Source organism: Rhamphochromis sp. 'chilingali' (genome assembly GCF_963969265.1).
Source record: "Rhamphochromis sp. 'chilingali' genome assembly, chromosome: 16".
Lineage (NCBI taxonomy): Eukaryota > Metazoa > Chordata > Actinopteri > Cichliformes > Cichlidae > Rhamphochromis > Rhamphochromis sp. 'chilingali'.
The window spans coordinates 11,704,023-11,723,503 of NC_137943.1; the positions used below are offsets into that span (position 1 = coordinate 11,704,023).

A 19,481-nucleotide genomic window follows, 5' to 3' on the forward strand; every position below is an offset into this window, starting at 1 on the left:
ACTCACATCAGAGCATCAGATTCAGTGGCTGCTTGCATTAAATGCTCTGTTAATCTTGAAGCTGAATGCTTTCAAAGCTGCTAAATTACAAAGAGGTTCTGCATGCAGCAGATGAGACACTTGGTGCAGCACTAAATTACATCCTACCAGCTCTGTTGGGGGACATAAACAGGCCCCGGTTGTGCAGATGGCGATGTAGAAATTAGGTTTACAGCACAATCCTGATCTGTATCAGTGTGGGAACTCTAGGGTGGGGCGGTCCGAGCTATCTGGGTGTAACGCGTGACAGATAGTGACAAGCTGAGGAAAACAGGGCCTTAAATGTATGAATTATTCTTGATTCTTATATACTTTGACCACATTTGGCTTACATTTGCAAACACACAGCATGTCGATGCCAGCGATCATACAGTCAGGTGTTTATCAAGGGGGAGTTTGGGAGTTTGGTCAGTGTTCAACATTAAGAAATGTTCAAACTTTATGAGATTTCTTTGGAAAGCGGATAATATAACACTTAATACATATCATACAAGAAGAATGAATATAATGAAATACTACTTATGATCAATAGCCTTTGCCTTCAGGAAGATTTGCCTCCTTTTCAATTAGAGGATGTAGCTAATTACACCCTATGACACAAGTATAGAGTTATCTTTACCTGCACAAACAAATTTTTTCCCTCCCATGTTTCCTTAAAACATTGTTTCATTCACAACATAATTTCAAACATGCTTTAAGTCCAGCAGTTTAACCTCTCTATAAAGATATAGCTCTGGCATGTGAAGCTGTTCCCTGTCCAGAGATTTATACCACGATCAGCACAAAACATAGCAGCGATTCTTTTCTCGGCACATGTAAAGCATTAAAATAACAACAGTAAAAGTGATTAAAAGTCACGTATGGATGAAATGTCTTTGTAGGTAGAGGTTAGAAAGCGGGCAGCAGTCACACTCCTCTCCCATCTTCACCTGAAGGCTGCGGCCGTGATTCCTCCTCCACCCAGCCGCCACCTCTGTGTGGGCAGTGAAATGACCATCCTCATCATCAAATACTGCAAAGATTCCCTTTCAACTACTGGCATGAAAACATCTCAAGCCAGGAGGGGAGGGCACAGACAGAAGGGATCGCTTAAACATCTCATCCAGTGCTCAGCTTACTCTCCGTCCCGTCTTCGGCCTTTGAATTCCCCCTTAAAGAAGAAGGAGGGGGAGGCCCTCCCACCCTTTGCGACTCCCAGCCCCAGCTCGGCCCGCCTATTGTCCCCCTCCCCAACAGCAGTTTCTGCTCCAGAGGCCTTAGACAAGGCTTCCATTAATTGCAGGCCTGTGAGGAATACACGTGGGACAATGGGGCCAACAGAGTGTCCAGCCCCCAGACAAGGCTGGAAACAAGTGGTACAGGAATCCAGCAGAATAGACTAGTCCTGGCTGATGTCACTGAATACATTTACCTACCTCAGAGAGCATTCACTCTTTGCTTTGTTTTATTTGGACAAAAAAAAGAAGGGGTAGGGGGGAGGTAGCAGTATCAATGGAGAAGAGGAGCATGGGAGTGAGGTGGGGGGCGGCTTCTCCGGGATGGGAAATAACCGGTTGTCATGGTGATGTGATGAATCAAAAATATGGCTGAATTTAGCAGAGGCAGCGATGTAAAAAGAGGGAGAGGGCATCAGATTAAACCCTGCGTGAGATAAGAGAAGGCTGCAAACAGAGGTTTAGTTTTTTTGGTGTATTCAGCCCTGTTTATACGGCAATAAAGAGCAGATAAAGGACCAGGAGATTAGCAGACTCATCTAGGCTCATGTTTGTCAACAACAACCTGAGCAGTTTCAAGTCAGCTTATTCCAAGTCAGTACACCAGCTTCTGATGGGATGCTTAGCTATGGCAAGTGAAGCTGCGGAGGAAAAGGGGGAGCATAGCAACTGGTATTTCAGCACAACAACCTGCCATCTGTTACCTAACATAGGGTTTCTTCTTCTTCTCATAAAAGAAAAAGGCATCATTTAGATCTTCAACTTGAAGCCAAAGGCAAGGAGACTGAAGTCTTATTGAAATCTGGGTCTCCCCCTTTGAAAGGGAAACCCAGTCATCGCCTTATCCCTCATCAAATTGAAAACCGCTTTGAGAAATTCTAAGAGAGGCCTCACATTTAATTTTTAAAACCCAGACATGAAAGTGTTGCCTAAACCACATTCAGCAGTGGAAACTCTTTAAAGCGCTAGTTAGCATGTAGATTATATGCATTTCAGTGCATTGTCAAAGTATCTAAGTGTATTTACATGTTAATATGTTCAGGGATACCACCGTCTTGAAAAGGTACTGGGGGTAGATTGGTGAACTGTTTTCTCTCCGTGGAATCTTTGGGAATGTGATTTCTTTGTGCCATCATGGTTCAAACACATTCCTGTAAGGCCATTGATATGATGAGCGCTGATTCGCTGCAGTAAAGCAACTTGTGAACTTTCTGATCCTGCCTAGAAAAAGAGCGTCTTGTCTATAAATATACCGTAAAATAAACTTAGCTAGGGGTTAAACTGGATCTTTTTTTGTTCTGTTTGTGTGTTGAGTGATCTGTTCTTTTAATATTTGCAGCAATCAAAAAGCGTCCCTCAAGAAGAGCCCTGATGATGTCCCACCATGTGGCGCTTATCCTCACCCAAGCTTAGTCTATATCCATGAGTGTGTTTGTGTTGGGATTTATGAATGTGAAGATGCCCCATTCTTGCCACTCAAGATGACTCACAAGACCAGCGTTTTGGCCACTTATGCTGTGAAAGCAGCCTGGGGGATGCCCTTTCAGCACTCGAGGACCTCTGGCTGAGTCCCCTTCACACAGCAGATCAGCCTCACTTGGCAAAAAAAAAGTCCCTGCTCTTTACAGAGGGAGCCGTCCTGAGGGATGGCCCGCTCCTTGTCCCCGGGCCTCCCTTCTTCACCTGCCGGCTTAGCACTCATCACTTATGCACATAATCCCTGGTTAGTGCATGTGATCCACCAGCCCAGGCCCAGGCCCCTGGCCCCCGAGTCTCCCCTGCTCACATGCTTGCTGGGTGGCTCCTGGGTGGCCATGGCAACTCTCATCTTCTCATGACAGTTAGGCCTCAGTCATGCCTCTAAGTCCCTCTTCAGTCACAGTGCGTCTTTTTCTGTCCACTGTTTTCTGTCTCCTAAAGCCCTCCACTGTTTGTGTCTTGCTCCATCTATGGCTCTCTGTCTCCCTTTTCTCCCGTTTGTGTCTGTTCCCATGCTTCGGCCCAGCTGAGCCTGAGAAAACGGCCATAACTCAGCAACACTGTGGCACCTTCAGGGGCCACTGAAATGCATTGGTTCCATTCTAGTCCAAATTTAAATAGTGTCACCGTAAATGAAGGCCTGACCTCTTTTTGCTCTCAGTCAGATCTGTAAATGGAGATTGTAAGATACACTTGTGCGCTCCTTTTCAGTTTGGCCACCGCAGGCCTCCGAGTGCAGATCATCTTACCCCAGTGCAACTCTGCAGCCTCTAACCATTAGTTTGTTTAAAGCGCCCTCAGGGAGAGCAACCCCGGCAAATGTTGTGCGGCCTCACTCTAACAAGTGTCGCAGTGATCCGAACCGGTCCTCCCCCTGTGTGAAGGCCATGTGAGAGGCGGCTCCATCCATGCCCCTGCCACCTCCGCACAAGGCCCTCCATTGACTTCTAACCTGATGAGAGACCACAGGAGACAAAGGGCCGTGGGGCGGGGCCCTTCCCTCCGACAAGCCTGTGAACAAACGTTAACACGGCTGCAACTGTCCACCCCCTGAATCACTGAATTTATTGACCAACCACAGAGCCCATTCAGGCCTGGAAGGACTGATAAAGGAAGGGGGGACAGGAACGCCACCAAGGCCCAGTGAGGGAACCCATGCTTAGGTGACATGAGGGAGGAGAAGGGCTTTGTGACCGTCTGGTGGGTCACGGACCTTTTACCGAACATGGGAGCCTTTGTGTCATCTGTAAAATGAGGCCAGGCGTAAGTAAGCGAGCATCAGGTTGGCCTTGTGTCCCGAGTATTAATCAAGGGTCTTAAGGGGGGTCCAACAACGTTGAAGAAGCTGCAGGACAGTGATGTGCAAAAACATGCGTAACACCTAAAAGAACAACGTATGGTGGAGAAAAGTGTGCCTTTGGGGGCCGTTACTATGCAAAATATCCTGAGCAGACACTGTTACAATCAGCAGACAGACTGTGCACCACGGGCCCACGTCTTGGAAATACACAACACCAAAAGAAAAAGAAAAAAAAACAAAACAAAACATGTGGGCGGGGGGGGGGAGAAAAAGTCTAAAATGCTTGAAATAGCGCACGTCTGAGTGCAAGCTTGAGAAAACCTTTTTCAGCGAGTAGCTAGCTGTGAGGAAGAAAGACTGTGTGTTTTAGCTTCTTTATGTCCTTCTACCACTCTCCATCTGTTCCTCTACTGATACAAAAGGAATACAGCAGAGAGTACACAAAAACCCATATTGCTTTGTGGAGAGGCAACACTATCCACGAAACTACATCGCAAACACAGACAGAAAGCACGACATCCTGGCTCTGTGGACATCGTGTTTACCGAAAAGATGATCCGCGGGATTCACAGACACACATGAATTCATGATGCCTCCTCATCCTCATCATGAATATTCCCAAAAAGGCTCTTCCCCTGATCTGTGGGAGATTCTTTTCTCTTTTTTTTTGGTACAAGCGAGGACCCCCTTCTCTCATTCACAGTCTCCTCTAAATCCACCCATTCACTGCCTATAGGCCCTGATCTCCACATGAAATGATACCCCTCTTTCTCCTCCACTCTGGCGCCTTTAAGCACCCATATGCCAGGCAGCGAGGAGGCTGGGAAAGCCCATAATTGATCAGTAAGTCTAGGCTGAAAAAGTGTGACCAAGGTCAGCCCCCCACGAAGCACGCAAGAGTGGCTTCAGATACAGATTTATTGCAAATTGAAATGGAAGTTCTGCAGAGCAAACACAAAACATTTTTTTTTTTTTTGCATGATCCAGATAAGAAAGAAAGCACAAACATGTTACAGTTTCTGTTAAAAATGTTCTGTTTTGCATTAAGAAAGAACATTTCATCACATAATTTAAAATTACATTTTAAAACTGCTTAAAATATATATATTTGTTTACAAAATTAGACATTAAAATTAGCTGTTAAAACATTTTATAGCAGCAAGTGTTTTAATGATTGGGTTTGATTAATTAATCAAAACATTATTACTCTTCAGTACCTTTGTGATGTTAAATGGTGAAATGCGCAATAAAAAGAATTTCAACTGATATTTTTCTGCTTTTCACTTCCACAGGAAGAAATTCAGGCAAAGCAACTTAAAAAAAAAAAAAAAAAAAAAAAAAGACTAAAAATCCAACAGGGGAATGTTTTCTGCCTCAGAAATCGGAAAGTACCATTTACGCCCATGAACAGGCGTTAAATCTCTCACGTTTCTTTGAAAGTTTCTTTGAATTTGTACAGCTTTGAAGTTCTACCAGCAGCAATGTAACTGAATGGTAAAAACAGCAGGAGGGCAGTGTATCCATGTGATAGAGCTGATCTTTTGTTCAGTGTCAGACTTTCAGATATTTCAAAGAGTGGGGCATAATGAAAAAACTCAAAACAATGGAAAGATTAATCTGACCATTCCCAGTGTCTAGTGTCCAGAGCAGTACTTGATTTTCTTTTAAGCTACTAACGGTTGGCACTACAAGACAATACCAGTACCATGCCTGCACAGCAACCAGCAATTAATATTAGCTTAACACCAAGTGTAGCAACAAGAGGGAATGCCTATTAGAGCCTAGCTTTGCACAGAGACAGGATGCCCAACAAAAAAATGCCACCATGTGAGTCCATAGTGGGCAGATTTGAGTGAACTGTGCTGTGTGGGCAGGAAAAACCACACATGCATGTTTTGAGCTTCCTTAAAGAAAGCCTAAGTGCAGCCCATAGCAGTTTTCCCTTTTGGGTCTCCATAAGGGTCTTCTCTGGTAACACATAGCCCATATAAAACTCTGGTAGTTCAAAGGCAAAATTGCAATGGCTGGATGTTGTTGATATGGAATGGACTTCAGGAAAGTCGTGTAAAAATCTGCCAAATTAAATATGAGCAGCTGCCTGTTGTGGTGACCCCCTAAGTAGTTTGTTGTTTTTTGTTTGAGTGACATTCTGGTCCACTCTTCACTCCAGTTTGATGCATGTGAGGTGGAAAATATGTACTCAATGAGCTATAATTATATCATATCTCAGTATCTGATAGAGCACATAGGGGCCCAGTTTTGCAGCCTACCTTGGGACTCACACGAAATGCATGGCTTAAACCTGCACTGTCAGGTACAGTTAGGCCCCAGTGGGGCAGCCAGTACTATGTGCAGAGAGGAACCAACTGTGTGGCCCATTACAGGCCTGCAGTGAGTAAGCCCACACTCTGCTCTACAGTTCGGGGCCCCGATGCGTCCTACATTTCATACTGGTTCTCAGACACTGTGGCCCATGTGACTGCCCACAGTAACCCCTCATGGGGCCCAAGGTAGCATGTTTGCTAAGGTAGCTATTCCCCCCAGTTTCCAGGCTTGGTGCTAGGCTAAATTTAATGAGACATTGAACATTGACCGAGAAAACAAATAATGCCAAGCTTTTCCTTTAATAATCCTCTGGCTCAAGTTTCAGTAGCGAGATACGACAGTACGGCTACGATAGAAGTACAGGGTGTTTGCCCATTTTGAGGAGGTGAATTAAACCATCATACAAGCTTTAGGGAAGCTTCAGGTTTAGCCTGTGTTGAGTTTTGGTTGGCAGTCACATTGAGGTCAGAGATGCTGGATTTTAGGTCACTGGCATAGGTGACAGCGGAGGGTTGGGGGGGCCACTCACTGCCTTCCTGCAGCTCCAGAGCCAGCTGCATATACAGCGCCCTTGGTGCCTTGTGTCTCCGACAGAACAACCAGGAGAGGACGGACGAAGCCCAGCGGTCATTGGCCACCTGAACATGTAAGGTGGAAAATATGGTAAATGGTAAATGGCCTGCATTTGTATAGCGCTTTTCTAGTCCATAGGACCCCAAAGCGCTTTACACTACATTCAGTCATTCACCCATTCACACACACATTCACACACTGGTGATGGCAAGCTACATTGTAGCCACAGCTGCCCTGGGGCACACTGACAGAGGCGAGGCTGCCGGACACTGGCGCCACCGGGCCCTCTGACCACCACCATCTCCAATGCGTCATTTTCTGTCACTTTTTTGTGAATTTATGGATTTAATCATGGATTAAAATTGTTGTTTTTGGCTGTTTGAATATTACCAACACTCCCAGCCCCATATTTATGTATCTAAGCCTACAATGGCCCCAATAAGACATTATAACCATTGGTGACTGAAAAAAAGAGCTTGAAGCTGATGGGTTCATAGAATGAGCTAGACTTGGTCATTCATGACCTGCTCAATGGTGTAAATGTTAACTTTTTTTTGGCTATGTAATCCGTGTTATTGTTGTAAAATGAGAAGAAAAAAAGCAGGAGAATCGAGGTTAAGGATAACATGCTACTGTCTACACAGTGAAAGAACAGAAAGTGTAGTGAAAAGCTTCCCAACCTGCGGCGTGTGAGCAGAGGAGGACTCTGCGGGGCGACTTGCCCTGTGATTGCCTCTGAAAACTAGCCTCCACAAGATGATGTCAAGGATCAAAATCTATGGAAGATTTCAGGAACTTGAGAATCAGCTGATTATGAAAATCAGAAAGTCGAAAACATCTTAAATGGAGAAAAAAATGATTCACTGATTTCATTACTTAGCAGTGATGCACCACCGACACTTACTCGGTAAGAAAGAAAGCAAGAAATCACATGCAAAATAAACTAAATTAAAGCATGCAAATCACAGTTTGCAATTTTAAAAGGAGCTCAATCACAGCAAGCAGGCAGGGTGTGGTGGTTTCTGAGCCGTACCTCCAACAAGAAAGAAGCAGCCGCATTCCCGATCATAATGATCACCAGAGTGACACGCCAGTCATGGGGAACACACACGATCTGGGGAGGCAGGAGAGGATGGAGAGCGGTGAGTGCGGCACCTCTGAGCCAATGCAACATCTCAGATATTCACGCTTTTGCGCAGATGTTTCTCTTTTTCGGTCCCAACACGAGGCAACTTAAAGCCTGTGGTGTGACAGTAACACGCGGAGAAAATGAGAGAAACAACGTTTACCTGCAGGAAGTTGTCAACAGCAGGGAAGGGATGCAGCATGATGAGGAGGAGAAAAGTGTACAGACCGATGCAGGTCAGCATGAACAGCCCTCGTGGAAGAAAAGTTACAATCTTTATCAATTTATATGTGGGATACGAGGAAATTCCTAAGTTGTGACTGTTTTTACACTCCTTTTCTGTCTTTTTAAAGCTTAAAAGTGTATTTGTGTTTCCTTAAAATTTGAAACACGCATCGCTGACAAAACAGTCTTAGCCTTACAGTTCTTGTAGCTTGGTTGTCTGAAGGGTTTTCCCTTGGAAAAAACGATCGCCACAGCTAAATACTGGAAGGTGGAGATGTAGAAGAGGGACGTGTTCTCATAGTTCCTGATGTTTTTATGGTTTTGAGGATCAGTTACGTTAACTCTGAGAGAGAAGATGGACCTGGAAACATTACAAGCGCTGCAGGAAAAGAGAAAAATGCAGAAAATGAGGACAAATGTCTCCTTTTACAAACAAAGAATGCAAAAATCAAACACGATAAAGGCAAGTGAAAAGCAAACGTTTCAAACGTCTCTGTTCTTTTACTGATATTAAACAGCACGCCGCCAACTTGAGCAGTAAATAAAGAGCTTCACATAACAACTGTTAGAGAAATCGGTTTATGTTTAGTGTGTCTGAAAGAAATATTGGGCAGATTTTTCACCACATTAATAATCCTAACAGACCACAGATATGTTAAAAAATAAATAAATCTACATCACTCACTCTGACTCAGGCGTCCATGTCTCGTACCAGCTCTGCTGTCGTACCAGGAGAAAAGCCAGGACCTGGAAGACCAGGCAGGTGAGGATCTGGGTCAGGACTGAGCAGAGGAGCTGGCCTGAGATCAGACTGGACGGCGGGCGACGCCACACCAGCTCCTTCCAGGCTGGGTTCAGACTCACTGACAGAGAGGATATAGTCATTAGAGAGCTGTTTTTTTTAAACACCGACTGGAAATTTTTTATTTTTATTTTTTAAATTGGTGCTCGTCGCCACGCTGCTCACTTGTAAAGGCAATGGTGAGAATGATGATGAGGTCAATGAAGAGAAACTGGAAGTCTCCCAAGTTGCTGAGAACCTAAAATATCAAAAGATCACACAGCGACAAATTAATGGCTCTATAATCTCAGCTGACACTCGCTGACTTTAGAGCTAACCTACATTCCTGTGTCACACTGTGTCATTGTCATCCTTTTCCCAGCAGCGGCGCGTCACTTTGCTGTCACGTTCCTTTGTTTCACCTAAACTTCTTTTTAAAGACGCAACTTGTGGGAACCGTATCAAAGTTTGATATGGTATACATTCCTATTTGGGACCCTTCCCCCCCATTTTATTCATGGTGTCTCAAATGACACAATGTTTTCCCAGCAGGTGACAAAGAGAAAAAATTTGGAAGGACAAATATCTATTCACCGAGTAGAGCAGGATGACACTGATGAACTGGATGATGCTGTAGAGAGCCATGAACTTAAACACGCAGAACGATGTTATGAGGGCGGCCCGTCCCTCCCTTTAGAAGGAAACACAGGATTTAGAGTTCAAATCAAAGCTGTTCTCAGCTGAAGATGCTCTCGGAGTGTGAATAAAGCTGTGAGATACATTTACTCCTTTACCTGATTAGGTTGGGGACGCAGGAGATGTTTGAGGTAGAGGAGGTGAAGGGTGACGCAACTGACGCCTCCAGCTCTGACAGAGAAATCCCGCTGTGAGCTCTCTTCAGCGCCTGAGAGGGAGAGAGGACTAAATTAATATAACTCACTTTGGTTTTGCAGCGTTACTCAAACCCAGAGGTAAAAAACTATTTGATAAGAGTAACTTATTCATCAATACATCAAATAGATCAATTACTGTGTGTCAGCACATAAAATATTTAAGGAAACTACAGCTGTGGGCACCGAGGGAACAGAGAAAAAAAACAAAAACACCACAAAGTCAAAAGGAACCATGACTGCAAGTAAAACGTAAACCTACATGAATGCTTTTAAAGCATGCATACATGTGGTTTACTTTACACTTAGTCCAAGTATGTGATATGCAGGTTGCTTTATACCACCTGTAGCCTCTTGTTCAGCTTTAAGAGGCTACAGTGTTTCAGTTTCCTTTGCAAAAAAGCATAAGAGACGATGAAAAATATCATTTTTATTATAAAGCTGACTCAGACTTACTCCACAGTCATTAGCACCATCACCACACATCCCAACGGTGTAACTGGAAGATAAATAAAACACGTGAAGACACATGAAACGGATTAAACGCAAAACCACAAAACAGAGGAGCGACTCACTCCATGCTCTGCAGGACTTCCACCAGCTGAGTCTTCTGGTCTGGAGCCATGCGAGCAAACACGGTGGCTCTCAGCACAAGCTGCAGTGCCACCATGAGGGGAAAAGGAGAATTACACAGCTTTACACATGTTCAAAGCTAACGTGGACCAAGTAACAGACAAAGAGTACGTGTACCTTCTTGACCAGCTGGGGAAAGTATTCAATAATGACAGCGAAGGCCTTGCCGCTTACAGCGAAGTGATAACTTTGCTCCTGAGAAACCTCCCCATCCCAGGTCCCTTCATCCAGCTTGATCTCCACAATCTGAAGGAGTAAAGATGAGCCAGTCATACCATGGTACTATTTTATGTGGAGAATAAAATATCAGATTTAAGCCAAACAAACCTTTTTACTCCCCCTTTTTTTTTTTTTTTTTTTTACCTAAAGTGATTCATGCAACTGAACGACTGAAAAATATATAAATGTATAAAACGAGCTCTGCACTGACAAATGCTTCAGTTCTTGCATTCTATATGAACTCAAAGGCAAAAATACTGTAAAAGTAAAGAGATGCCTCAACATGTAGGTGTCAAACCTACTGCAAACAGCAGAGTGGTTGAACAGGATTTGGAACAGTATTTAAAAACCAGCCTTAACAAGAGAAGGTAAATCATCTGTCCAGGCATGTGTTGTTTTCCTTGAATTACAGTACCATGAAAGTGTCTCGACACACACGTCAATGCTTTTAATGGTTGCTTCCAAGGAGCCAGACCTTCCTGTAATATTCGTATCTTGAGGCACTTTGTTACCAACAGCCTGTCACAAAAACACATTTGTTCCCATTTCTTGTGTTCAATCTATGAAAAATGCCAACGAAAACACAGTTTGACAGGTGTAAAATTGTATTTTTGCACTAACCAAAAATGAATGCCAAAGAGCTAATAGCTGAAAGCTTTTAATGTCTCAGAATGGTGTGCAGTGTGTCCCTAAAACAGGGGTGTCAACATAAGGCCTGGGGGCCAGAATCAGCCCAGCAAAGCCTTCAGCCGGCCCTCTGGAAGGCTTTGGAAGTAGAAGTAGAACCAAAATCATACATGATACCAAACATTTTTTACAAATAAATAACTGAAAAGTGGGGTGTGCGTAATTATTCAGCCCCCTGAGTCAATGCTTTGTAGAACCACCTTTTGCTGCAATTACAGCTGCCTGTCTTTTAGGGTCGGTCTCTACCAGCTTTGACTCGGCCATTCTAACACATGGATATGTTTTGTTTTAAAACAAACCATTGTTGCCCTGACTTTATGTTTAGGGTCGTTGTCCTGCTGGAAGGTGAACCTCCACCCCAGTCTCAAGTCTTTTGCAGACTCCAAGAGGTTTTCTTCCAAGATTGCCCTGTATTTGGCTCCATCCATCTTCCCATCAACTTCCCTGTCCCTGCTGAAGAGAAGAACCCCCAGAGCATGATGCTGCCACCACCATATTTGACAGTGGGGATGGTGTGTTCAGAGTGATGTGCAGTGTTAGTTTTCCGCCACACATAGCATTTTGGCCAAAAAGTTCCATTTTGGTCTCATCTGACCAGAGCACCTTCTTCCACATGTTTGCTGTGTCCCCCACATGGCTTGTGGCAAACTGCAAACAGGACTTCTTATGGGTTTCTGTTAACAATGGCTTTCTTCTTGCCAATCTTCCATAAAGGCCAACTTTGTGCAGTGCACGGCTAATAGTTGTCCTATGGACAGATTCCCCCACCTGAGCTGTAGATCTCTGCAGCTCGTCCAGAGTCACCATGGGCCTCTTGGCTGCATTTCTGATCAGCGCTCTCCTTGTTCGGCCTGTGAGTTTAGGTGGACGGCCTTGTCTTGGTAGGTTTACAGTTGTGCCATACTCCTTCCATTTCTGAATGATCGCTTGAACAGTGCTCCGTGGGATGTTCAAGGCTTGGGAAATCTCTTTGTAGCCTAAGCCTGCTTTAAATTTCTCAATAACTTTATCCCTGACCTGTCTGGTGTCTAAATCCAATTGAGAATCTGTGGCAAGATCTGAAAACTACTGTTCACAAACGCTGAAGAATGGGCAAGGACTTCAGTCTCTAGATGTGCAAAGCTGGTAGAGACATACCCTAAAAGAAGACTGGCAGCTGTAATTGCAGCAAAAGGTGGTTCTACAAAGTATTGACTCAGGGGGCTGAATAATTACGCACACCCCACTTTTCAGTTATTTATTTGTAAAAAATGTTTGGTATCATGTATGATTTTCGCTCCACTTCTCACATGTACACCACTTTGTGTTGGTCTTTCACGTGGAATTCCAATAAAACTGATTCATGTTTGTGGCTGTAATGTGACAAAATGTGGAAAAGTTCAAGGGGGCCGAATACTTTTGCAAGCAGCTGTCTTTACACAGACAGAAAGGGCAGTTTTACTGGTCTAGACCACATAAGATGGGCTGTATGTAAATGAGTTTGATATTCCTGCCTTAAGATTTGAGGAAAGAGAAGAAGAAATAGCAGACCATTAAAAATAAACAGTATCTGAAAGTCATGTCTGAGAAACAACAGCACAGAGCTGACACAGAATCTGAGAGATAAATATGGGCCTTCAGTTGATCCATCCACTGTTCACTGAAGCCTCATCAGAAATGGTCTCAGTGGAAGGGTGACTGTCAAGAAGCCATTCTTAAGGGAAACAAAGAGAAAAGGCTGAGGTATGAAAATTACACAAGAACTGGACTGAAAATCAGTGTCAACATATCTGATGGAGAGATCATTCAAACTTTAATGAAGCAGAGAAAGGAACAAAAGGCAGTCAACATCCAACGAAGAGCTCTGGAACATCCTTCAAGAAGTCTGGAGAACTACAAGGGCTGGCTCAAACCTTCTTCCTTTGTTTTCCTTTAGGGGTTTGAAGATGAAGGATAATTATATACCTTGTTTAAGATTCGGAATTTAAGAAAGCATGGTTTTATTTAATTATTCTATACCTATTTATGGTAAATGGCCTGTATTTGTATAGCGCTTTACTAGTCCCTAAGGCGCTTTACACATCCAGTCATCCACCCATTCACACACACTGGTGATGGCAAGCTACATTGTAGCCACAGCCACCCTGGGGCGCACTGACAGAGGCGAGGCTGCCGAACACTGGTGCCACCGGGCCCTCTGACCACCACCAGTAGGAAACGGGTCAAGTGTCTTGCCCAAGGACACAACAACCGATACTGTCCAAGCCGGGGCTCGAACCGGCAACCTTCCGATTACAAGGCGAACTCCCAACTCTTGAGCCACGATCGCCCACGATCAAACCTTCTTCCCAGTACCGTCCACTAACCGGGGATTACTCGGTGGTTCTTACCTCGTTGTCCTTAACAGCCTGAGCTTGGTTTTCAGTGTAATGCCACGTGATACTCGCAGGCTGGAAATCTTTGGGAGGCCCAGCATCTGCTATTATGACCTTCTCGCATGGACGGACCATTCCACAGTCTCGAGCCACCGATATGGCCGTCAACATATTGTCGCCTATCAGAAGATACAGAGGAGAGGAGGGAAATGAGAGGCACAAACATTTGAATTTGCGTCGCAAATAAAAGACAAATTGACTGAGCTGCATTACCCGTGACCATCAATGTGCGTATGTTGGCTCGCTGTAATTCACATAAAACACCAGCAGTCTCTGGTTTGATTTTGTTCTGCATAATGATCAGACCGAGGAACTCCATGTTGGTCTCTATTACGTCCCTATGAGAGAAAAATCATAGACTTCTATAAATTGTGCTGCCATTTTTTAAGGAATCCACAAAAAGTCACATTTAGAGAAAAACAGATATCAGGATGAATCTGGGACACACGGTGACTTCTGACTTTTAGACATCATAAATCTGAGGTTATCGCTGCATCAAAGCAGTTTAAGAGCTCAGCTCACTTACATAACATTCTTCCTGTTTTTAAGTTTAGTTAATGATTTCCTACTTTTATCACACTGACCCCAAACACCCGGAAACAAACACTAATATGCTGCTGTACAGCGAGCACATCTTTGAGCATAGAGTCACTTAATAAATCATTCATATTGCAGTCGCCTCAAACAGTTTTGTGCCTTTTAGCAGCACGACATTGTGGCAGATGACAAAACTGCTAGTCATTTCAAATACTTCCAATATAAAAGCTCTCAAACAAGCCTTCCTCCTCATGTTTCACTTAGCAAGGACATTTTCTGCCCTGCAATAGAAGGACTTTGAGCTAAGTTACTCTAAGAGCAGCTTCGAGCTTCTAAAAGCGTCATCAGCAAGATGAGAAACCACATTACAAGCATTTTCTTCAGGGTGGGAGTATCCACATGCACTGTGGGCAGTATTATCTGAGGATACGGGCGTACAGTACCTGCTGAGGCTCTGGACTTTGTGCCAGGAGAGTTTGGACTCTAGCTGACGATGTGCCAGGGCAATAACCCTGAAGCCCTGCCTGGTGTAGGCCTCCAGAGTCTCTGTGAACGTCTGTGGGACTAAACAGAAGGTCAGAGCTATGTTGGTGTGACCTTATTATATAACATGAGACAAGATAAGAAATGATTTTGTGGGACAGGGAGGACATATTTTATTCATTTGTATTTCTTTACAGCAAAGTCAAATTAAAAGGGAGGAAATAACCATCCCATGTCTGACTTGTGTGCTGTCTGCAGAGGCTGGCCACCACCTCCGGTGCCCCTTTTAAGAAGGCGTCCATGTGTTTTGCCCCAAGCCTCCTGACCACCACGCTCATCCTCTGCAGCGCCGAGGAGAAGGGGAACTGACGCACAATGCCCATCTCACAGGCCTGAGGAGCAAAAGTCACATGTTTGAACTGGGGGGGGAAAAAAAAAAAAAAATTGCTCCGATTCTAAAAATGTGTTGATTTATTCTCTTCATAACAAGTGATTCAAAGACAGTTTGACAGCTGCTTCCAGGCTTCATGCTAGGCTATAATTTTCAGTTAGCTACGTCAGATTTACAAGATTTAACACTGAGTAACAAAGTGAATACAAAAACATTGATGTTTTCATGAAGTGGCAACTTACAGATAATTCAGAAAGCTCCTGAAAAAGAAAAAACAAAAACAAAATGTGTCATATTAGGAAAATCCGGCATTGATTTATAGTCATCAATGAACATACGGAGGTCACGGTACCATGCTCTGAGGTAGTGGATTGCTCTGATGGGCTTCAGGGGCGATGTGCTTTGGAGGGCGTACAACTGTGGGCATTATGGGATTGTGGAGCGCGGTTTCTTCCTCTGTGGGTTCTTCTAGGATCTAAAACAAAAACATCACCTTTCTGCCTTGAATCACTGAGTCAAGGCTGCTGTAAATAAAGGTATTTTTTTTTCCTGGAGCTTGGAGCTGGAGATTTCACTTACAGGCTATCAGTAACTAACCACGCTAAACACTCAAAATCTCTGCTTACCCAGCCTGTAGCGCTGAACATCTTGAGGTCCAAAGGGTCTCCAGAGAGCTCTCCTTCTATTTTGGTCAGTGAGTGGCAGGTTGCCATGCAGGCCACGAATGTAGTGTTTACAAGACTGACTTTAGCAGCCTCAGACTCAGGTGAACAAAAGCTGCAGTGAAGAGAGAAGGTCTGACTCAACGACTCGATTCTTTGTAGGTGCGAAAGAAGCAAATCGTGACTCTATATAACTGTGTGAGAAAACAACACAAAGTTTCTGTGACATTTCCAAATCTGTTAATAGAAGCCCTGATAGTAAAGGTCTAAATTTCTCTGTCCAGTGTTTCATAGAGGCAAAGTTAAAGACTGTACATAAAAGATGGAACTATTGGTTCACAGGCTACTAATGTAAGCGCGGACGTTGTTTGGTTGGTTTTCTGAAATCAGAAGAAATTAGCATCGAGTGGATTCAACCGAGAAACAGTCCTCAGGATGTTTACTGTAGCAACATGTTAGCCACACCCTAAAGCATACGCGGCTTTACTCCAAAGAAAGATTTTCTAAAAAAAAAACCAAAAACCAAAAAACAGACTTTTTATATATTTAACAAGATTTAAAATAATTGACTTTGCCCATAAACTCATCAACAAAAGATTTAGCAAGGTCAAAATCAAAAGTGAGTACGACTGTCACGACTGTGAGTACGAAAGCCTCAGACTTTCACGATCAGATACGCCCTCTGCTTGCCATCTACTATGTACAGTTTGGGGTGATCGTGGCTCAAGAGTTGGGCGTTCGCCTTGTAATTGAAAGGTTGCCGGTTTGAGCCCCGGCTTGGACAGTCTCGGTCGTTGTGTCCTTGGGCAAGACACTTCACCCGTTGCCTACTGGTGGTGGTCAGAGGGCCCGGTGGCGCCAGTGTCCGGCAGCCTCGCCTCTGTCAGTGCGCCCCAGGGCAGCTGTGGCTACAATGTAGCTTGCCATCACCAGTGTGTGAATGGGTGGGTGACTGGATGTGTAAAGCACTTTGGGGTCCTTAGGGACTAGTAAAGCGCTATATAAATACAGGCCATTTACCATTTTACAGTCTATGACCAAAGAAGACACAATTACTTTTCCTTCAGATGTGTCAGGACAAAATTATTAGAGAAACTGTTAGCGGACAGCAGTAAAATACAGATGCATTCTTTGTTATTCAATAAATCAACAAGCCGCTAAATGAAGCATTTTAAAGCTATGATGCAGTGATGCAATACCGTTTTGTATGTGCCGTCTTTATTTTGAGAGAACTTTACAGAGACTAGACAGTAAAGCATGGATGGAGTGGGGGGGAGCAATATGCAGGAAATGACTGAGGGGCAAGTTGAACTGAGGCACCTGCAGTTGCCTTTGGCATATTTGCTACTTGCACAAAGAGGTGAGCTATAGCAGTTCCTATTTGTTTCTGGTTATACTCGGAGATCTGATCTTAATATGCACACGAATGGCAATAAACCCAAAGTTGCCACTTCCTACCTGCCATCCTCAGCCCTGTGAATGGCCCACAGGTCCAAACCGTCCTCGGTCAGAGTACCAGTCTGAGGGAAAACAAAAACTGCACATTATTACGAAGCTACCAACTCAGGCCTCGTACATCTCATCAGCAAGAGCAGGAAATCAATCTGAACAGCCCATAATTCTAGACAGTGGAACGGAACAAGACTAAGCAGCTTCCTCAAAGGACAAAACAAGGACAAAGATGTGACCCAGCATGTCTGTGTGGAAGCATTTAGCTGTTTAGTACATAATCTTTCTACCAACTGAGGTCAGTGTTAAAAATAAATAAATAAAACCAACAACAACAACCTTTAGCTCCTTTACAACCAAACAAACTATGAATAAAGTCTGTGTCTTTTTATTTTCAGAACTGATGATGATAGAGTTGTATTGTTGATTGTCATTCATGCTTAGAAACATTTACTCATTTATGCTTAGAAATATTTAACCATAGATGCTTAGAAGTGTATAATCAATTGTGTAGTGATAAGTTGTGTGATCTTTAACAGGCTACAGAGGCCTGGTGTGCATTCCACACTGGGAGCATGGGAAAGTTCGTACCTTGTTTAATTGTTATGGTAGGATTAACGTAGTTACATTTGTTTTAGTTTAAGTGCTTTTTGTGTATAAATGAACTGCTAGACTTCCTTACTGTGTTATCTAGGATGAGGGGGGGTCTACCCTCTTCCTGACCAAGGATGTTTGCTTGTGTGCTTTTATGACCCTTTGATCAGCAGTAGCGCACACACACACACACACACACACGGTACTCTTTGTGTATGTAGACGTCATATGTTAATGAACCTATGCATATTCATGTAACCTCAATAAAAGGACAGTGATACGGGAGAACGGACGAGAGCAACTGGGGCCAAGCGAAGGAACGGCGTTTGTCCGGTTCTCTCCCGTGCACGAGTAACATGAAGCTTGCCTACTTCGTGTCTTGCTTTGCGGTGTAATTATATTGCCTTCAACGTTCCAGCGAATAGGTTTATGCTACAAACCCATCATTAATTGGTCCTTCGATGCCGGAGCCCTGGAATCGCATTCACCGAGGGGAGGAGGGACACGCTGAAAGACTGACGTCAGCCAGGAAGTTCCTGTGGATTCGCTGTCTGTCCTTCTCCTCGATGAATGGCGATCGGCGGGATTCAGGCTGATATTACACGCTAAGCAACGCCAAGTAAGTTTAAAGAGGCCGACTCTATAACCGTGTCGTTGTGCAGTCTCCGCCATTTTGTGAGGCGTTGAGAAGTTCGCTGCTTTGTGGAGCGATAACTGGGTTAGTGTCCCGAAAAAGAAGTTTTGGTTAAATCGCCCAAGGGTCCCAAGCGTCCGGTGTGTGTCCGGTTTTGAAATCGCCCTGGGTGTGTGTCCCGAGCGTCCCTTCATTGGGTTTTGTCGCGCGAGTGGGTGAGCGTCCCACAGCTGGGTCAAGGTCCCGAGCGGTCCGGTGTGAGTCCGGAGTAGGCCTATTTTGTGTTATTGTCATTTTCGTCGTCGTCTCGTTGTTGTTGTTGTGTGTGAGTGTGTGCGGAGCAGAACGCGTGGTGTGTGACGTCAGCAGTTGTTGTTATTATGGGTTTCTAAGCAACCAAGAGTGAGTTAGAGGGAGAAAGACGTTTGTGCTGGACTTTGCTCCTGGCAGCACAAAGTATTTATGTATAAAAGAGAGAGAGCGAAGGCTCCACAGCTGCGTGGGTGCACGCGAATGCGGTCGCGCGGGTTTCACGCGGACCTGAGCCGTGCGGTTAATCGCAGGCTTATAAATGGAAGAGATTCAAATGTTAGAAGTTTTCAGAAAACACACCAGCCTTCAAGAGTGTGTGGAAAAGGCCAGCCCACATCAGCAGCTGTGCTCTGGTGGGTGGCTTTCCCCCCACCCCTTCCTGACACAAAATGTTAACAGCCTGTGTGCCAAACCATTGAGGTGGATAGTTGTTAAAAGTAACCTACATTAAACTTGTGGTTGCTTAGATTCAGTACGATGACATGTGAGGTGAAGTGATATAGGTAAATATTTA

The 19,481-nt window shown here is 44.2% G+C and overlaps 1 protein-coding gene across 3 annotated transcripts in view; it reads right to left on the reverse strand.

Annotated features, from left to right (window-relative positions):
• Positions 1-5,259: 5,259 nt before the first annotated feature.
• LOC308412530 (polyamine-transporting ATPase 13A3-like) overlaps positions 5,260-19,481 on the reverse strand; it is a 38,754-nt gene continuing 24,532 nt past the window's right edge. The window contains exons 14-33 of one of the 3 annotated variants that reach the window (XM_080906956.1): positions 17,437-17,498; positions 15,943-16,093; positions 15,669-15,791; positions 15,559-15,576; positions 15,167-15,317; positions 14,886-15,006; positions 14,119-14,243; positions 13,861-14,024; positions 10,703-10,831; positions 10,528-10,607; positions 10,409-10,451; positions 9,857-9,966; positions 9,657-9,753; positions 9,249-9,321; positions 8,967-9,144; positions 8,479-8,660; positions 8,220-8,308; positions 7,964-8,044; positions 7,611-7,706; positions 5,260-6,995 (exon numbers count right to left, since the gene is read on the reverse strand). In XM_080906956.1, the coding sequence (XP_080763082.1) occupies positions 6,756-6,995; positions 7,611-7,706; positions 7,964-8,044; positions 8,220-8,308; positions 8,479-8,660; positions 8,967-9,144; positions 9,249-9,321; positions 9,657-9,753; positions 9,857-9,966; positions 10,409-10,451; positions 10,528-10,607; positions 10,703-10,831; positions 13,861-14,024; positions 14,119-14,243; positions 14,886-15,006; positions 15,167-15,317; positions 15,559-15,576; positions 15,669-15,791; positions 15,943-16,093; positions 17,437-17,498 (2,313 nt within the window). In that variant the 3' untranslated portion in view covers positions 5,260-6,755. Of the gene's footprint in view, positions 6,996-7,610; positions 7,707-7,963; positions 8,045-8,219; positions 8,309-8,478; positions 8,661-8,966; positions 9,145-9,248; positions 9,322-9,656; positions 9,754-9,856; positions 9,967-10,408; positions 10,452-10,527; positions 10,608-10,702; positions 10,832-13,860; positions 14,025-14,118; positions 14,244-14,885; positions 15,007-15,166; positions 15,345-15,558; positions 15,577-15,668; positions 15,792-15,942; positions 16,094-17,436; positions 17,499-19,481 lie in introns of all 3 variants that reach the window. The other 2 variants (XM_080906955.1, XM_080906954.1) reach the window with 2 other exon arrangements.